Raw genomic sequence first — 20,418 nt, forward strand, 5'->3', positions numbered from 1 at the left:
AGGCCAGCAGGGGGCGCGTACCCTGTGGTCTGAATGTGCATCCCAATGCCCCAGTGCAGTATTGAGACGTAGTACTGTAAAAATGATGACGTCTTTCGGATGAGACATAAAACCTAAGTCCTGACTCTCTGTGGTCATTAAAGATCTCTAGGCATCCTTCATAAAGAGCAGAGTGTATCCCCATGTCCAGGCTACATTGCCCACCACGGCCTAGTCGTTCTGGGCCCCTAATCATCCCCTGTCTCTAATTGGCTATCTCTCACACCACTTCACCACCTAACAACTAATATGTACTGTACTGAGCATACTGATGCAGAAATGGTTGTCGTTGCATCCTGCAGATGGATGCTACAAGGTAGTGGCGATTGAAATGGCTCCCCACTCACTGAAGTGTTTTGAGTTATGAGAAAAGCACTACATTAATGGAAAGAATTATTATTAAGGAATTATTAACTACCTTTAACTGTGTCATGAAGTAGGATTCCCATAACACACAAGTTCCAAACCCATTTTCAAAATTGCCCATTAAGAAGGAAATTTCCATTTCATTACTACATGCATTAAAAAGTACATTCCAGCAGTTGGTGCATTACAAATATTTATAGAAATAAAATGCATTGCATTTGTCATTCCAATAGATAGCACTTCACAAATATTAACACTGCTTTTACAAATACCATACCAAATGGCATATAAAAAGACATATGTATTGCGTTTATCATTCAAAAATATGGTGCATCACAAACATTTGTAGTAATTCACTTTATTGCTACAGATGTTTGTGATGCACCATCTGTTGGAATGACAAATGCAAAGCATTTTATCAATACATGCATTACAAACTACATTATAATAAGTGATGTGCTTCAAAGATTAATGCTAATAGTGTAGTTCATTACTGTACTTAGAATTCAACCCATCTTATACGGGGAGCATAGCTATTAATGAAATACATACATAAAGAAACAAACAACAAAAACATATTTTTGTGGTTTTACTTGTTCATAATCACGTTACAATATTTGTTTGTTTGCATATCTATCTATCTATCTATCTATCTATCTATCTATCTATCTATCTATCTATCTATCTATCTATCTATCTATCTATCTATCTATTTATTTAATTTTATCCAAAATAGTCCTCAATGTCAGAGAGCCCAACACTCCATTAATTATCAGTTAAAAACTGTTAGTAGCACAATGAGGGCCTCACCATAGTAGTCAGTGTGGCCAAGCAGTAGCACCCTGGACTTTAAATCCGTGGCAGGCAGGAAGTATTGCAGCTGTGCAAGGTCAGAAGCCATGCTGGCAGCTGCCTGCGGGAGTTCCCACTTTATTTAGCTCAGCTTGTTACAACAGGTGCCGCCTGATCCAGTGATCAGTGTTCCAATTCCACTGCCAGTGTGTCGCAGGCTGGGCATGTAGCGGTTGAGGGAAGGGGTGAGGCCGATACCCCCTGGTGAATTTCTCATTGATGACAGGGCTGGCGACTCACTGCGACCGACTGTGCTCTGGTTGTCAAAATTATAATGTAAATAATTAAACTAAAACTGCACTATCACCTGCAAAATGTTGCTCACTACACAGAAAGGTCCATGTATCCATATGTATATTCATTTTCTAACCTTCTTATCTACTGTATTTGAGGATCACCAGTGCCTATCCTTGTCATACTGGCAACAACAACAGCAACAACAACAATATTTATTTATATAGCACATTTTCATACAAATGATGGAGATCAGAGTGCTTTACAGGATGAAGAAAGAAAAAAAAAGAAAAAAATATATAAGAAATAAAATTAGGCAATACTAATTAACACAGAATAAAAGTAAGGTCCGATGTCCAGGGAGTCAGAAAAAAACAAAACAAAAAAAAACCTCCAGACGGCTGGAGAAAAAAAAATAAAATCTGCAGGGGTTCCAGGCAACAAGACCACCCAGCCCCCTCTAGGCATTCTACCTAACAAGGCACAGGGTAGGAACCAACCCTGGGTTCCACATTCACCCATATGGGGCCAATCAAGAGTCACCCAGTACTCTAACCTGCTTGCGTTTGGGATGTGGGTGTAAAAATCATATAAAAAAAAACACCCATACAAGGGGAGAACATGAGAAACTCTACACAGGGTTTGTTTCACCTCACAAAACAGATGTTGTCATTAGAACAATTTCGACGAGAACAGGCCATTCTGCCCAACATAGCTCACCAGTTCTCTCCACTTAATTCTTCTAAACTAACAGTAAGTTGAGTTTTGAAGGTCCCTAAAGACCTACAGTCTTCCACACTACTTGGCCGCATATTGTAATTGTCTGTTGTTCTCTGTCTAAAGAAAGACGTCCTAATGTTTGTGTAAATTTTACCTTTAACAGGCTTCCAACTGTGTCCCCGTGTTCCTGATGAACTCATTTAAAAATAATAGTCTCAATCCACTCAACTAAAGTCCTTCATAATTTTAAACACTTAAGTCATGTTTCCTCATAGTCCTTTTTTGCCTAAAGGTCAGTGGTGTGTGCAGGTATGCAGTACAACAGGGAGGGAAAGAAAGAGAGAGAAAGAGAGACAGAGGTTGGAGGATGAACTGATACAGCACGACAAACCACCTCAGCATCCCAAATTAGGACCCGAGTGCAACTGTGCAACAGGTGATACCTCAGCACCACACTAGTTCGAATGGAATGGAACAGTGAGAGGTATTTTACAGTGCATGGAGTGCCAATCCCCAAGTTTTCTCATGCCATTTGGAGGACCTGCTTGCAGAGTTGGTTGCAGGTTAACGTCATACCCAGGACGGAACAATTGCAGGTTAAGGGCTTTGCTCAAGGGCCCAACAGAGTAGAATCACTTCTGGCATTTATTGGATTGAACGGGCAAGCTTCCGATTGCTGGCACAGATCCCCAGCCTCGGAGCCACCACTCTGCCTCAGGGAGCTTAATATTAAACAGTATATTCTGTCACTCTTCCCATTTTCCATCTACTTCACCTGAGGAGGTTCTGTTATCCAATGAACTGTCTATAACCAGGCTGTTTATTCTAAGACTTTTGTCCTAAGTAAAAAAATAAGTAAACCATACAATGGCATGCAAAGTATGCTGTCCCTAGCTTAAAATGTCTTTTGTTACTGTGAATAGTTAGGTGAGCAGAAGATGAACTGATCACCAAAAGTCATCACGTTTAAGAGGGCACATTTCTTTAATATTTTAAGCCAGATTACAGTTTTATTTCCATCATTCACAGGTACAAAACACCAAAAAAATGGCCTGAAGCAAAAGTTTGGGCACCCGACATGGACAGTTACTTACTAAGACCCTCTTTGACGAATATCACAGCTTGTAAACTCTTTTTGTAGCCAGTTTAGAGTCTTTCAGCTCTTACTTTGGGGTATTTTTGCCCATTCGTCCTTGCAAAAGTTTTGTCATTCTGCAAGATTCTTGGCCTGTCTTGCATGCACTGCTCTTGAGATCTGTCCACAGATTTTCAATAATGTTTAGGTAGGGGGACTGTGAAGACCATGGCAAAACTGTCAGCTTACACCTCTTGAGGTTCCCCATTGTAGATTTTGAGGTGTGTTATCTTGTTGTAGGACCCATCCTGTTTTTAACTTCAAATTCTTTACAGATGGTGTGATGTTTGCTTGCAGAATTTGCTGGTATTTATTTGAATCCATTCTTCCCTCTCCCAGTTACATGTTCCCTGTGTCACTGCCTGCAATATAAGCCCAAAGCCTGCCATGCTTAATAGTTGGAGACGTGTTGTTCTCTTCTTCTAATGCGGCACCCATTTTTCTTCAAACATACCTTTGCACATTGCGGCCAAAAAGTTCTGGAAAAAAAAAAAAGTTTTGACTTCACCAGTCCACAGGAGTTCCTTCTAAAATTCATCAGGCTTGTTTAGATGTTCATTTGCAGACTTCTGGTGCCGAATTGTGTAGCCAGGACACAGGAAAGGTTTTCTTCTGCTGACTCTACCATGACAGTCATATTTGTTCAGGTGTCACTGCACAGTTGAAGGGTACACCACCACTCCAGAGTCTACTAAATCTTCCTGAGGGTCTTTTTCAGTCATACTGGCCTTTCTAGCAATTTAATGAGCAGTTCTTTCAGAAAGTCTTCTTGGTCTTCCAGACCTCAACTTGACCTCCACCATTCCAGGCATTTCTTAAAAACATCACAAATTGAGGAAACAGCTATCTAAGAACACTTTTCTATCTTCTTGTAGCCTTCTCCTGTTGTGTGAGCATCAGTTCTTTATACAGTGGAACCTCGGTTCACGACCATAATTCATTCCAAAACTCTGGTCGTAAACCGATTTGGTTGTGAACCGAAGCAGTTTCCACCATAGGATTGTATGTAAATACAATTAATCCGTTCCAGACTGTACAAACTGTATGTAAATACCATATACACTTTTTTAGTTTTTAAGCACAAATATAGTTAATTACAGTAATCCCTCGCTATATCGCGTTTCGACTTTCGCAGCTTCACTCTATCGCGGATTTTAAATGTAAGCATATCTAAATATATATCACGGATTTTTCGCTGGTTCATGGATTTCTCGGACAATGGGTCTTTTAATTTAAAGTACATGCTTCCTCAGTTTGTTTGTCCAGTTGATTTCATACAAGGGACGCTATTGGCAGATGGCTTAGAAGCTACCCAATCAGAGCATGTATTACATATTAACTAAAACTCCTCAATGATATACAATGTGCTTCCCCGAGCGGATTGTTTGCTTTTTTCGGTCTTTCTCTGACATTCTCTGCGCCTGACGGAGGGGGTGTGAGCAGAGGGGCTGTTTGCCTAGAGGATATGGACGCTCTTCTAAGAAATGAAAGCACGTATTGATTTTTTGATTGTTTGCTTTAATCTCGCGAGCTCTCTCTCTCTGACGTTCTCTGCTCTGGCGGAGGGGTGTGAGCAGAGGGCTGTTTGCACAGAGGCTGTTTGTTTAGAAGATACGGAGGCTACTTTAAAAAATGCTGAAAGACTACCTTCACATTGCTCCCTTCTTTGCGGCTGCTTTATCGCGGTGCTCATACTTAAAAGCCCAACAGCACGTATTGATTTTTTGATTGTTTGTTTTTCTGTCATGCTCTCTCTATCTCTCTGACATTCTCTGCTCCTGACGGCGCTCATTTGAAGAAAAGATAGGTTTGCATTCTTTTAATTGTGAGAAAGAACTGTCATCTCATTCTTGTCATGGAGCACAGTTTAAACTTTTGACTAAAAGGTGTTATTTCATGTCTAGAGGGCTCTAATAATGTTAACAGTGTGGGTGAGTTTATAAGAGCTTAAAATATATAAAAATAACCATACAAACATGTGGTTTCTACTTCGCGGATTTTCATCTATCGCGGGGGTTTCTGGAACGCAACCCCCGCGATCGAGGAGGGATTACTGTATACCACAGAATGCACAGCGTAATAGTAAACTAAATGTAAAAACATTGAATAACACTGAGATAACCTTGAACAACAGAGTAAACTTACACTGCAATAGTTTGCGCTATTGCGCTACGAACCTCTCGCTAAAAACACTTTTTTTAATGAGTTTTAAGCACAGGGAAAAAAAATTTAATTTGAAAAATCCGTAATTTAATAAACCACCAAGAAAAGTAAAATTGCCACAATGCACGCTATGAACCGATCGCTGTAAACAGAACTGAAAACAAAAACAAGCCTTTTCTACCTTATGCGTCCCGCTCTCCTTCTGTCCCGCTATCCCTCTCTCTTACTCTCTCTCTCTTTCGTGTGTGTGTGTGTCTCTTTCGCGAGCCTGGAGCGCCTGTGTGTGTGCCTCTGTCTTGCGCACCTGTGTGTGTGTGTGTGCCTCTGTCTTGTGCACCTGTGTGTGTGTGTGTGCCTCTGTTTCGCTCGCCTGTGTGTGTGCGTGCCTCTGTCTCGCGTGCCTGTGCGTGTGTGTGCCTCTGTCTCCTCACCTCTGTGTGTGTGTCTTTGTCGCGCACCTGTGTGTATGTGAATGTCTCTCTCATGCGCCTGTGTGTGTGTGTCGTGCTCTCTCTTTCTTGCTCGCTCGCTTGCAGCACAGGAAATGCACAGGGAGAGACTGAACATGTACAAACCGAAAGGGAATGGCTTGTTCGTATGCCGAGTGTGTGGTCGTGAACCGAGGCAAAAGTTTGGCAAACTTTTTGGCCGAAAACCGATTTGTACGTGTACCGAGACGTTCGTGAACCGAGGTTCCACAGTATTTCAGACTGCTAGGCAGCTGCATAGAGGAGCCCATGGCTGATGATTGTTAGGACAAGCTGTGAGGAGTCAGAGAATCTGCATCACCTGGGGTTTCCTAATGATGACTGTGAACAAGTCGTAGCCCTAATGAGCTAATGAAGGTCCGAGACCCTGGGAAACGTTATCCGAGACCTTAAATATCTAGGGGTGCCCAAACTTTTGCATGGTGCTCTTTTCCTTTTTTCACTGTGCAGTTGTACAAAACAAAAACAATACGCTAACCTTGCATAAAACGCTAAAAAGAAATGTCATCTTTAACTGTATGCCTTTTGGTGATCAGTTCATATTCTGGTCATTTAACTATTCACAGTAACAAACACTTTATGCAAGGGTGCCCATACTTTTGCATGCCACTTTTGTAGGTAAAGGTAGTAAATGATGCCTATATCATACCTATATTCCAGCCCCTGAATCTGTACTGCCTTGAACAGTACTGGCACGCCATCCAGTGGGTCAGTCCTGCTTACACCTGATGCTGCTGGGATGGTGTCCAGCCTGCACCACCCTGCACTGGATTAGGTGGGGTCAGTAATGGATGGAGAGATGGATATATTCCAGAATCTCATGGGTTTTCTAGTGGTACACATAATGAAGCACATTTGTATTTACTTGGGGTTATTATACAGGATGATTATAATCTATTTTATGTATAAAAATCAATAGCATTGATTCAAGTCCCAAAGCGCTTTTCTTTCAACATTTACCAATGCACACTCTAGCTGGACTTTCCACAGTGCTTGCTGGCAGTCACTGATTCATGTAGTGAATACTGTATATATACATGTTATGATAGTCCATATTTTGATGTGAAATCATTATTTATCATTACATAACATTCTGAAACCCATCTAATCCTGGTGAAGGATGTGAGGGCTGGAGCCCTTCGTGGCATTGTCGGGCACAAGCCAGGGACCAGCTCTAATCACACAGAATATATCATATTAGCCAATGTACCTGGTCTGCCCGGGTATATTTGTAGAATGGGTTAAGGAAAGAAACCAAAGGTTTATGTGTTTTTTAAATGGTGACCCTGTTGTTACTGCTAACTGTCCCGTCTGTCATCCACACTGCCCCTCTATCAATGTCTCTTCAATGGCTCTTGTGAGTCGAGAATTTGTTCTTTTTGGTTTCTTGTTGGATTGCAGAACTCTGGTAACTTCTTGCTGGATGGTAAGCACGAAGGCTATCATGTCTGACGCATCCTCTTAACTCAAGATGAACAGTTTGTGTGCTTAAATTATGAAGAAAAGCCAACCAAGAGCTAAACAACAACCCTCTGATTCTCCATTGTGTTGCTCTGCACTTCCACTTTCAATCAATCTCCCTGCAAAAGTTCATAGTACTCCTTTGTATATTAAAGTAGACAGAAGCAGAATGTGGTGTTGCCCAGTTAAGTAATGTTAAGCTAGTCTGACTTTATTCTGTCTGGGTTCTTCACTTGCTCTGAGCCAGCAGGTGGCATTGGTGTGTAAACTGTAGCACACAGGAAAATAAAAAAACACTTGGACCCCCAGGGTCAAGACTTTGGGTTCCGAAGTAAACTATCTTGTCTGTATGGTTGTAGAAAGCAACTATGCAAAGTTTGGTCCAGATTGGTGAAAGGATGTAGGATTGTATAGGAAACATACAGACAGACAGACAGAATGACATTCTACTTTATATATACAGGTATATATATATATATATATATATATATATATATATATATTGTGGAACTTGGCCCGGACACAGACAGACGGACATCGTTTTTGCACCTAACACACTCATTTATTATATACCACACTATGTACAATACTTATGTGCACCCCCAGTGCCTCCAGCACCGATCCCCCAAAGTCCAGGCCTCACAGTCTAACTGCCTTTCTCCTGGCCGCCTAAAGTCCTCCCTCCAGCTCCGTCCTTCTTCCACCCGACTTCCGCTCCTGAATGAAGGGAGGCAGCCCCTTATATAGGAACCCGGATGGGCTCCAGCTGCTTCCCTGCATTCCTCTGCAGACACGCCCCAGTGTGGCAGAAGTGCCAGCTGCGCACCCGGAAGCCCTCCGGGGGTCCCCTGTCTTCTTCCCCCCAGCACTTCCTGGTGTGGCGGAAGTGCTGAGCTCCAGGTTTCTTCAGGCACTGGGGTGCCACCTGGCGGTGGCCACGGGCCCCTACAGGGTTGGGCTTCCAAGGCCCCCGGCCCCCAATACAACCAGGGTGGTCGCCCCCTCGTGGTCTGGAGGAGGTACAAGCCCTCCTCCGGTCCTCCTGGGCGTCCTGGCTGGGCTCCACCCCAGCCGGATGCCACTGTATATATATATAGATTATATATTATATTTATATGTATACTTTATATTAATATTATATATATAGATTATATATTATTATATTATTATTTATATATACTGTATATATATATTATTTAATTATTATATGATTATACCAGGGTGGCGCAGTGGGTAGAGCTGCTGCCTCGCAGTAAGGAGATCTGGGTTCGATTCCTGGGTCCTTCCTGCGTGGAGTTTGCATGTTCTCCCCGTGTATGTGTGGGTTTCCTCCCACAGTCCAAAGACATGCAGGTTAGTTGAACTGTCGATCCTAAATTGTGCTTGGTGTGAAGGTGTGTGTGTGTGTGTGCCCTGCGGTGGGCTGGCACCCTGCCCAGGATTTGTTTCCTGCCTTGCGCCCTGAGTCCAGGTGACCCCTGTAGTTAGGATATAGTGGGTTGGATAATGGATGGATGGGTGATTATACTAGGAAACACACAGATCTCCAGTCCTCATATAAAGGTGGTTCATATAGATCAAACTGAACATTTCCATTTTGGGATAGTGTTTTGTTTTCCCCATGAAATAATACAGCTTCACAGATGCTGCTGATCTTCTTTTTCATTTTTAACATTACAGAGTTCTTCATTATAGTCAATGATCAATAAACACAATACTTTTACTTGATTATGAATTTGGAAGATGTATCACATCCTAGGGGATTATCAATAGATGCGCTTGCAAGGAGTGAGATTTTATTAAAACAAACATTTCTGCCCACCAGTATGACTCTTTCTGCCTTGTCACTTTGTCAATCACTTTACTTTTCCAAAGGTTAGGGTTAAGCTCATTTTTTTTACTTTCCAGAACTTATCAGATCATAAGCTTTTGATTAAAATGGTCAAGATCAAGGTTCTAGCCTCAGTAGTGCACAAGTACCAGCAGGCTGCCACGTCATATGTACTTGATGGTCAGTGGATGCCGCAGTTGTCATGTCTTCTTCTTCCTGTCATGTAATCGGCTTCTGCAATTTGCTTCATGCTCAACAGATGTCACCACTCTTTTTTTGCTTTCTACTATGTCACCTTCTTGAGCAGTTTGTCTTAAGATACACACAAACCTTGATAACTTCACTGAGACTGGCACTGGCCCAATTGATTTTTTGCTTTACCAATGCATATCACTTCATACGCTTTCAATTAAGATCATAATACTTGCTGTTAAGTAATCATGTGAAAGATGTTCACAAACCTTAGCTTATTATATTATACAAGTAACAGTGTACTGCACGCTAATGTACAGTAAATGCACTTGACTTGGGCATTCCTAGTTTTCATGCTCTTTATTTGTACATTTAGCGTTCATTTGCTCAGAGGTTGATGTGCTTGTTGCTTCCTGAGCAGCTCTTCTTTCTCTACCCTTTGCAGCCCGCTTCTTTACTTCTTCTGTCGGCATCTTCACCTGTTAAAACTGATCAAGTCAGGGTTTGTGTTGCAATTACTTAGTATGTTTTCTTTAATTTTTCACTTAAGCTGGCACATAAGTATTCAATCTGCCTCAAGAATGATTTAAGATATGAAGAGGTGGGGGAAGTGATGGCGAAGGTGGTAGGAATGAGAACGGCACCCGTACGCATGTGCCGCACGGCTGCCCTGCTGGCCGCTAACAAGTTAATTCTACAATAAAATAAAATAAAAATAAAAAGAGGAATAGCCTTGGAGGTCAATCATCACCCCGAAAGTTGATAGTAGACGTCACGTAGTATATGTGTACCAAATTTTAGGTCAATAGTTCAAACTGATTGCGTGCTGCAGGTGATTTAAAATCCTGGACAGACAAACGAACAGCCATGGTAGCATATTATATTATATTATATTATATTATATTATATTATATTATATTATATTATATTATATTATATTATATTATATTAGTCTTTATTACCTGTTGTTGCATGAGTGTCATGATTACAGTGGAAATAGCATTGATTCGAGCCTGTTGAGGCCACAGTGTGGATGGACTTTGTATGTTTGAATTTTCTCTGTGGGAGACCTAATTCTGCTCACAGTCCATATTCTTAGATTGATTGTGGACAATAAACTTCACCAAAAGTGTTGACTGGCAATTCTTTTCAGAGTTGGTTCCTATCTTGCAGCTGTTGCCCCCCACCACACTTGCTGAGGGTAAATAGATTTAATGGGCATTGGAGTAGATAATTGTAATTCAGCGATATGTATTTTTGTGTATTGTCCCTGAAGAAGTTGATCATTTATTTACTCATTTACACATTTACTTATTTACTCGTGATAAAGATGTTCCTGCAGGCAAAAATAAATCTGCGTTCACATGATGAAAGTTTTTATTTTTTAGTGTAAAACAGCACACATAAATTTTGTTATGTTTGTATTGATGTTTTTTCATACACAGATGAAGACAGACATGAAACTCCAGAGCTGCCCAATGAAAGTAGTCAGGTATAAGCCAGGGTGAAATCACTGCGAATCGAAGATGACTGAAGTAGTTTACTGGACAAAACCAAATTTGAATACACATCTAAACCTAAAAGTATTCCTCTGTATTATTTTTGCTCAAGATTTAGATTTCTTTTACTGAGGTCTTTCTTTTATGTAAACAAAGTTTGGATTTCTTCCATCCTTAAAAATGATGGCTGTCATGATGTCATGCATCACAGTTTGTGTGGCTCTTGTAACAAGTAGCATGCAGCATTACAGAAACCGTCTCATAAAATGGCAGTAAATGACATCATCAATATTTACAGAAAAATATAAAACTAAAAAAAACTGAAACATTTCAACCACATGCTATGCCTATGCAAACCATACTTTTACTGTTTTTAAACAGAAATCATTACAGTAAATCACCTTGAATTCTGGTGCACGCTTATGGGGGCTGGAGGCTATCCCAACAGCACTGGGCACAAAGAAGAAGCCATCCCAGAACAGGCTGCCAGTCCACAGAGCCCACTCATACACACACACACATAATGAAACAGTTTAGACTTACAAATTAACATATGCTTGACACCATTTAGATAGATAGATAGATAGATAGATAGATAGATAGATAGATAGATAGATGAGATGGATAGATAGATATATGATGGCATTATATGATAGATAGATAGATAGATAGATAGATAGATAGATAGATAGATAGATAGATAGATAGATAGATATGAATGGCATTATATGATAGATAGATAGATAGATAGATAGATAGATAGATAGATAGATAGATAGATAGATAGATAGAACCTCCAAGGGGTCCAGAGTGCCCTATAACTAAGCTTGCCCTTTTAATTAGCTTGCTGATTCGGTGGGCTTTTCTTGAAGTGATGTTACCCACCCAGCACACCACAGCCATCACAAAGTTATAGAAGATGTGAAGGATGTCAGTTCCCACATTAAAACGAACTCAGTCTCCTATGGAACAAGAGCCTATTCTGCCCTTTCTTATATAGGTGCTGTTTTGCGAGACCAGTCCAACCTGTCATCAGTGTGGACCCCAAGTACTGTAGGAGTGGACCACTCCTTGATTAGTGACCTGTAATGGATGCTCTTTGATGCATTGGAAATTAATTGCCAGTACCTTGGTTTTACTAATGCTAAGATGTAGGCAATTCTATTAGCACCAAGAAACAAAGTTCTCCCCTGACTCCTCTCCTCTGTCTCATTCCCTTCATCAATACACCCCATAAGGGCAGAATCGCCAGAGAATTTCTGCAAGTGATATGACAGTACTCAGAGAAATCTGCACAAAATGGATAACAAACACAGGCAGTGACTGGGCCATGGTTTGAACCCTAGACTGAAGATTTTAGGCAGTGTTTCCAACTACTGGACCCCTATGATGACCCTAAAGATAAGAAATTACAACTAAATAACAAATCCATCCATTGCAGAATTACAAAGTGCCTGGGGAACATCTTGTCAGTATTATGTGCACTAACGTGATTGATTGCCAGACGGAATGCTAGTCCATAGCTGGCCAAACTCCCATTCAAATTCATAGCATGTAAATCAAAGGGCATCAATTGACGTAAAATATTCAAGTTGAAACCAGAAGAGTCCCAAATGAAAATGGGCAGAATGTGCAAACACTACACAGTGGCTCACAAGGGAATCAAACCCAAGTCTCTGGGGGGCTTAGGTAGCAGTGCTAACCCACTGTGCCACAGTGCTGCCTTAAATGAACACATAGAAAATAGCATTTAGCTTTTGTTTCACCCTGAAAAGGGTCTCTGATGTTTTTTGTTTCCATTCTGTGTCAAGGAATGACGCGTGTGTTCCAAGCTGAGGGCTAGAGGCAGTGTTGCAACATTTCCCTTCTAATTGGTGGCCAAGTGTCAGTGGAGTGACAAAATTGGAGTCCAACCCGCTATAGCCTAACACAGGGTCACGGTGGTCTGCTGGAGCCAGTCTCAGCCAACACAGGGCACAAGGCAGGAACAAATCACGGGCAGGACACCAGCCCACTGCAGGGCACACACACTCACACAGCAAGCACACACAAGGGACAATAGTGACCCTATTTAGGATCGCCACTGCACCTAACCTGCATGTCTTTGGACTGTGGGCGGAAACTGGAGCACCCAGAGGAAACCCACGCAGACACGGGGAGAACACGCAAACTCCACGCTGGGAGGACCCGGGAAGAGAACCCAGGCCACAGTGCTGCCTTAAATGAACACATAGAAAATAGCATTTAGCTTTTGTTTCGTCCTGAAAATGGTCTCTGATGTTTTTGGTTGCCGTTCTGTGTCAAGGAATGACGCGTGTGTTCCAGGCTGAGGGCTGGAGGCAGTGTTGCAACATTTCCCTTCTAATTGGTGGCCAAGTGTGCCACTTTCCTGGCCATTAATACTGGAGGATGTGCCTCTGTGAGGTTAAGAATAGCATGAGGGTCAGAAAGGTCAACTGGTTGGAATGCACAAGTGTCGCCAGGCTCCCTTGAGAGAATTGATTGGAGTCTCCAGTGGAGCACACGCTATCTGTCAAAGTGATGTGCCAGAACATGAGAGTGTGCACGCTAAGGAGCCACACTCACGTACTGTATATACACAAGGAGAGTAATATGGAGGTGATCCCTGGTTTTTAGTTTAATGAAATCAATCCCAGAAGTGCATCTATAAACTGCTCTTTTTCTTTTTGCTCTTGCTTTGAGCTCTCCGATTCCCAAACAAATGCTCATTAAGGAACAGTGTTGATTTTACTCTCCCATTAAATGATCAGATTTCCTTCTGAATGCAGTGGCGGGTCCAGTTTAAATCAAATCAAGAAGAGCAGACTAGGGGTGGGAGTAAAGGAGGGATGGGTGGGGGAGTGGGCTGACACAGTTTACTGTTTCTTGTTCTCTATTTTTGGTTTGACACTCTTCCTTTTGCCACTTAACAGGCAGCACCTACGTTTCAGTGCAGTTCGTCACTCTTAGATTTCTTTGTAAATTTTCCAAACACCCTGTACCAAATATTGCAGAACACACAACCCGCCATGCAGGGCGAGGTGATCTGCCAAGTTCAGGACAGGTCCGAGTCACCTGGGAGACTCGGTGAGACCACAGTGCTGCGACCCAACCAGATTCATCATTTCTTCTTTCTTCCTCTCAGGGAACAGCCCATCTACAGCACCAGAGCTCATGTCTTCCAAATTGACCCAAGCACCAAAAAAAACTGGGTCCCAACCAGCAAGCATGCGGTGACTGTCTCCTACTTCTACGACAGCACGAGGAACGTGTACAGGATAATCAGCTTGGATGGGTCCAAGGTAAGGACATTTTTTTTTTTGGATGTCTATCTGAGGGGCGGGAGCGTGTTTGAATGTCAATTTCAGACACTTTTTTAATGGACTGCATTATCTGGGGTTTCTGACTGTTCAACATTCTTTATGTTGTGCTTAAATTGATTACTTTTTGATTGAGCTCATAATAAAGACAATATACAACATAAGGTTTGATTTACTCATTTTATATTACTGGGCATGCGGGCATTTCTACATCATCAATATACTATAATTCTCTCTAGCTGCATATAATGTTGTTATGGTGTCATGTCTTATGTATTGTGATGTTAATGGCATTTACAGTGGATTCAGAAATGATTCAGATCTCTTTGCTTTATGCACTATTGCATTTTAAATTTAATTTACAATGGATAAATGTTCTGTTTTTTACCCATCTATACTCAATGATAGATATACATAATGACAAAGTGATAACATGTTTTGGAAAGATTTTTCAAATCTGTTAATATATCATAAACTGAAATCTCTCATTCATGTACGTATTCAGACCCTTTGTTGTGGCACTCCACATTGTGGTCAGCTCCATCCTGTTTGCTTGAGATGTTTCTAGAACTTGATTGGAGTCCACCTGTGGGAAACTGAATTGACTGGACATCATGTAGAAAGGCACACGCCTGTGTATAGAAGGTCCACAATTTACACTGCATATCAGGACAAAAAACAATTTGTGAAGTCCAAGGAACTCTCAGTAGACCTACGCGATTGTGGTGAAGCAGTGGTCACGACAAGGAGGTAAAACCATTTGTAATGCTTTCAAGTGTTCCCAGGGGCACAGTGGCCTCAATAATTTTGATATGGAAGAAGTTTGGGACAACCAGGACTCTCCCTAGAGTTGGCCTTTCAGTTAAACTGAGTAATGGGCAAGAAGGGCCTTGGTCAGAGAGGTGACCAAAAAACCCAATGGTCAGTCTAACAGAGCTTCAGATGGAAGAACCTGTCAGAAGGACGGCCATCTGAGCTGCACTCCATCCATCAGGCGCATATGAGACGCTGCTTGGAGTTTACCAAACACCATTTAAAGGACTTTGAGAGCTTGAGGACAAAGAATCTCTGGTCTGATGGGACAAAGATTGAACTCTTTGAACTTTAAGCATTATGTCTCATCACCTGCCTAATACTATCCTTATGGTGGCAGTATCATGTTATGGGAGGTGCTTCTCAGTGGCAGGGACAGGGAGACAGGTCAGATTTGAGGGAAGGATGAATGTAGCAAAATACAGAGGGGGTCCTTGAAGAAAATCTGCTTCAGAGTGCACATGACCTAGAATTGGGGAGATGATTCAACTTGAACCATGACAGTGACCTAAAGCGTTCAGCCAAGACAATGCTGGTGTTGCTTAGTCACAAGTCTCTGATGGTTCTTCGGTGAACCAGGCAATACCCCAGACTTGAACTCCGTAGAACATGTGGAGAGATCTGAAGATGGCAGTTTACAGACATTTCCCATCCAATTTAATGGAGCATAAGAGGATCTTCCAGGAAGAATGGAATAAACTGAACAAATCCAGGTGTGCAAAACTTGTAGAGACTTACTCAAGAAGACTTGAAGCTGGAATTTTTGGAAAGGGGGCTTCCTCAAAGTAGTGAATTAAGGATCTGAATACTTACTGTATATAAATAAGAGTATTCCATTTTTGATTTTTAATACATTTGCAAACCTTTCTGAGAGCACGTTTTCATTTTGTCATTGTGGGTTATTGAGTTTAGATTGATAGGCAAAATGGCAAATCCATCCATTTATAGTTAAATCCACAAAATATGAATTGTGCAAAAAGTGAAGGGCTCTGAACACTTTCTGTTTTTGCTGTGTGTTGGGGTGCAATACTAAGAGAAATTTCTAGAAACGATGTTGCCTGGCAGTATAGTTCAACTCAGTTCTATTACAGTATTCTGTGTATTTTGGAATTAACAGCTGGCTTGCAGCAATACTTGGGAACATTTTCTTGAAGACTTATTCACACATATACGTGTGCAGAAACTCAAATGTGACTGTGAAAGTCAGTATGCACTAACTCAGCATGCACCTGCCTATCATTTTGTGTTTAAATAAAGTTCCCTAAGGAAAAAATAAAAAAAATTGCCATCATCTCCTGTCATGTGTAGATGTGTTGATGAGCCATGTGGGATGTACTGTATTAAGGCCCACTTTGCCAATTGTGAAAGCAATTATGGGAAGTCCAGTCCTAAAGATGTGCTACAGACAATGACAATACTTGGGACTCTGTTTCACAGAGACTACAGTGTGCATCTGGTCAAACTCATTTGTATGAAATTACAAAGAGTAGTTGCATTGTACAGTTTCCTGCATACAAAACGTTAATGTACATCATGGTGCATTTCCTTGTGTCTCAGAAAATATGAAGCATATCATCCATCCATCCATTATCCAACCCGCTATCCTAACCACAGGGTCACGTGGGTCTGCTGGAGCCAATCCCGGCCAACACAGGGCGCAAGGCAGGAAACAAACCCTGGGTAGGGCGCCAGCCCAACACAGGGCGCGCACACCAACACACCAAGCACACACTAGGGACAATTTAAGATTGCCAATGAACCTAACCTGCATGGACTATGGGAGGAAACCCACGCAGACACGGGGAGAACATGCAAACTCCACGCAGGGAGGACTGAAGCATATCACATGTATTAAAATTGCACTGTGCTCCTCTGCAGTGGTGTGAATGAGAGCCATAGGATATAATCAATTTTATTGGTGTGCTATGGAACAGTGATGAGTGAATCCTGTTGAATTTGTTTTGCCTCAAGTTCAATGAAATAGCCAAGAGGTTCGGAAATTTTGTCAAACTCAGTGAACTGTTTTGAAGTCAATGGGGAAGGACAAACAGAACCAATTTTAAAAGATTATAATAGTTCAATGGTCTTTTCAGTGTCCCTGTGGGATGGAGATGAGTCTACCAGCTATGCTGGATCAGTAATTGCTGACAAAAATGTGACCTGAGCTGTGAATCAACAGTGCTAACCACTGTGCCACTGTGCTTCCCTGAGATAAGATTCCGTTGCGTATTGAGATGCATTGTTGCTTTCTAGAGCTTTCTTGATTACAGAGAAAACACACTTTCACAGTCAGAGGAATGCTCTGTCAACTGTGGTTACACAAAAGTCTCATATTTCATGGTAATAAAAACCTTTTTTAAGTGCAATACAATACAATACAACTCATTTCTGTCAATCACTCTTCACTGAGTGCAGGTGCAGAGGGCTAGAAACTAATTCTCAGGTAAAATGCAAATATAGGTTATACTAATTCCTAAAACCAGAACTAATACACTTTCAAATGTAGATTTGTTAAAAAGCACAAAGAACAAGGTAGAAACTGATTAAACATAAATGGAATCCAAACATATCTGTCCATTAATCAACTGATGAACTGTGGCCAGTTGACAACAGAGGAGATGACAATTGTAAAAGAGAAAGTCAAAGACAAAGTCAGACATAGTCACAGCCATGAAGACCTTGACCGATCACCCCTTCTCAGGTATTCTGTTGTGGAGTTTGTGCTGGCCATCCAATCTGATGAGAGTATCTTTCCATCCAAACATTCCAATGGTCCTTCATCTCAGATGATTTTTCCATGGGCAGGAGAGCAGCATTGCAGCAGAACAGTGGCACGAATGCCACATCCAGAGAATTAGTAACAGTTTATAAATGTCATACTACCTGTATTTCTGTAAAAATGACTAACAAACAGATGCAGTATGCACAGTTTATCAGAAACTCTAGTCAGGGTATGCTAAACAGAAGTTGTGACTCTTCAGCTGGGATTTAAAATCTGAGACTGAAGGCACATTACAGTCCTACATTAACAATGCAGATCATTCTGCAGCTTAGGGGCTCTTTAACTATTCTTAATTAGGCTGGGGGGGGCAGTTCTAAGGGGGTGTAGAGAAAGGAACCTTAAGTAGGCTGTCATTAAAGTGCACTGTAATTTGTAAGTAATGAAATGTTCAGATAAGTAAACAGGGCCTTGGCCATTTAAGTCTTTAGAAGTTAAATGGAGGATTTTGAAATCAGCCCTAAGCTTAACTGGGAGCCTGTTTAAGGATTTGAGAACTTTGTTGTTCTTGTAATTCGTGCAGCAGCACCTGAACGCTACATAAAGATGAACGCTACATAAATAACAAATTTAACAGTCAGTGAAAATTGCATGACAGTAATCAATCCTACTAGAAATAAATGCATGACTTAATTTCTCAGTGCATAATATATAGAAAATGTCTTAATATGTGTTGTGATGAAATAAGATCACAAAACAAATATAAAGTGTTGGGGAATTGCCCCATGTATTGCTTGGATGCAATAGATGGTCAAAAAAGATTCAAAATAAATCATACATTCGACAAAATTGGATCTGAGGCATTTGCTTTTATACAGTAGGTAAAATGGCTGTAGGAAATGATGTGGCAGGAAGTGATGTCATCAGCGAGGGACCAGAAGTGACGCCATTTGGGCTGGACGGAAGTGACGTCATTGGCGAGGGACCGGAAGTAGCGTCGTTCTGTCTGGACTGAAGTGGCGTCATCAAAATAGGGCCGAATGTGAATATTGATGTGGAGTCATTTTCCAGGGTGGGATTTGTTGATGGTGTGAGTGGGTTATTTTTCTTCCTTGGTTCTATAAAAGTAGACAGGCATTAGTACCACAATACAACCCCCTGTGTGATAATACACTCACCTAAAGGATTATTAGGAACACCATACTAATACGGTGTTTGACCCCCTTTCACCATTCTGAACTGCCTTAATTCTACGTGACATTGATTCAACAAGGTGCTGAAAGCATTCTTTAGAAATGTTGGCCCATATTGATAGGATAGCATCTTGCAGTTGATGGAGATTTGTTCGATGCACATCCAGGGCATGAAGCTCCCGTTCCACCACATCCCAAAGATGCTCTATTGGATTGAGATCTGGTGACTGTGGGGGCCATTTTAGTACAGTGAACTCATTGTCATGTTCAAGAAACCAATTTGAAATGATTCGAGCTTTGTGACATGGTGCATTATCCTGCTGGAAGTAACCATCAGAGGATGGGTACATGGTGGTCATGAAGGGATGGACATGGTCAGAAACAATGCTCAGGTAGCCCATGGCATTTAAACGATGCCCAATTGGCACTAAGGGGCCTAAAGTGTGCCAAGAAAACATCCCCCACACCATTACACCACCACCACCAGCCTGCACAGTGGTAACAAGGCATGATGGATCCATGTTCTCATTTTGTTTACGCCAAATTCTGACTCTACCATTTGAATGTCTCAACAGAAATCGAGACTCATCAGACCAGGTAACATTCTTCCAGTCTTCAACTGTCCAATTTTGGTGAGCTCATGCAAATTGTAGCCTCTTTTTCCTATTTGTAGTGGAGATGAGTGGTACCCGGTGGGGTCTTCTGCTGTTGTAGCCCATCCGCCTCAAGGTTGTGCGTGTTGTGGCTTCACAAATGCTTTGCTGCATACCTCGGTTGTAACGAGTGGTTATTTCAGTCAAAGTTGCTCTTCTATCAGCTTGAATCAGTCGGCCCATTCTCCTCTGACCTCTAGCATCAACAAGGCATTTTCGCCCAGGACTGCCGCATACTGGATGTTTTTCCCTTTTCACACCATTCTTTGTAAACCCTAGAAATGGTTGTGCGTGAAAATCCCAGTAACTGAGCAGATTGTGAAATACTCAGACCGGCCCGTCTGGCATCAACAAGCATGCCACGCTCAAAATTGCTTAAATCACCTTTCTTTCTCATTCTGACATTCAGTTTGGAGTTCAGGAGATTGTCTTGACCAGGACCACACCCTAAATGCATTGAAGCAACTGCCATGTGATTGGTTGATTAGATAAATGCATTAATGAGAAATTGAACAGGTGTTCCTAATAATCCTTTAGGTGAGTGTAAGCCTCTGGGCTTGTTGACTGCCTCCTAAGCGCACGTGTGTGACAGTGTTTTATAAGACATGGTAGGTTCTAAAGATAATGCCTAAATGATGCACTGATTCAGTAAAACCAATGGTGATTCAAACTGAGTTAAAGAGTGACAGAATGTTGTTGCGGTTAACATCATTCCCCCAACTAATTAGCATTTCATTTTT

The 20,418-nt window shown here is 41.5% G+C and overlaps 1 protein-coding gene across 1 annotated transcript in view; it reads left to right on the top strand.

Annotated features, from left to right (window-relative positions):
• homer1b (homer scaffold protein 1b) overlaps positions 1-20,418 on the top strand; it is a 254,861-nt gene that overhangs the window by 138,209 nt on the left and 96,234 nt on the right. Inside the window, exon 2 of the mRNA XM_039758379.1 lies at positions 14,126-14,282. Coding sequence (XP_039614313.1) covers positions 14,126-14,282 — 157 coding nt within the window. The remainder of the gene's footprint in view (positions 1-14,125; positions 14,283-20,418) is intronic.

The sequence above is a fragment of the Polypterus senegalus genome, chromosome 7, assembly GCF_016835505.1.
Source record: "Polypterus senegalus isolate Bchr_013 chromosome 7, ASM1683550v1, whole genome shotgun sequence".
In the NCBI taxonomy this organism is placed as follows: domain Eukaryota; kingdom Metazoa; phylum Chordata; class Cladistia; order Polypteriformes; family Polypteridae; genus Polypterus; species Polypterus senegalus.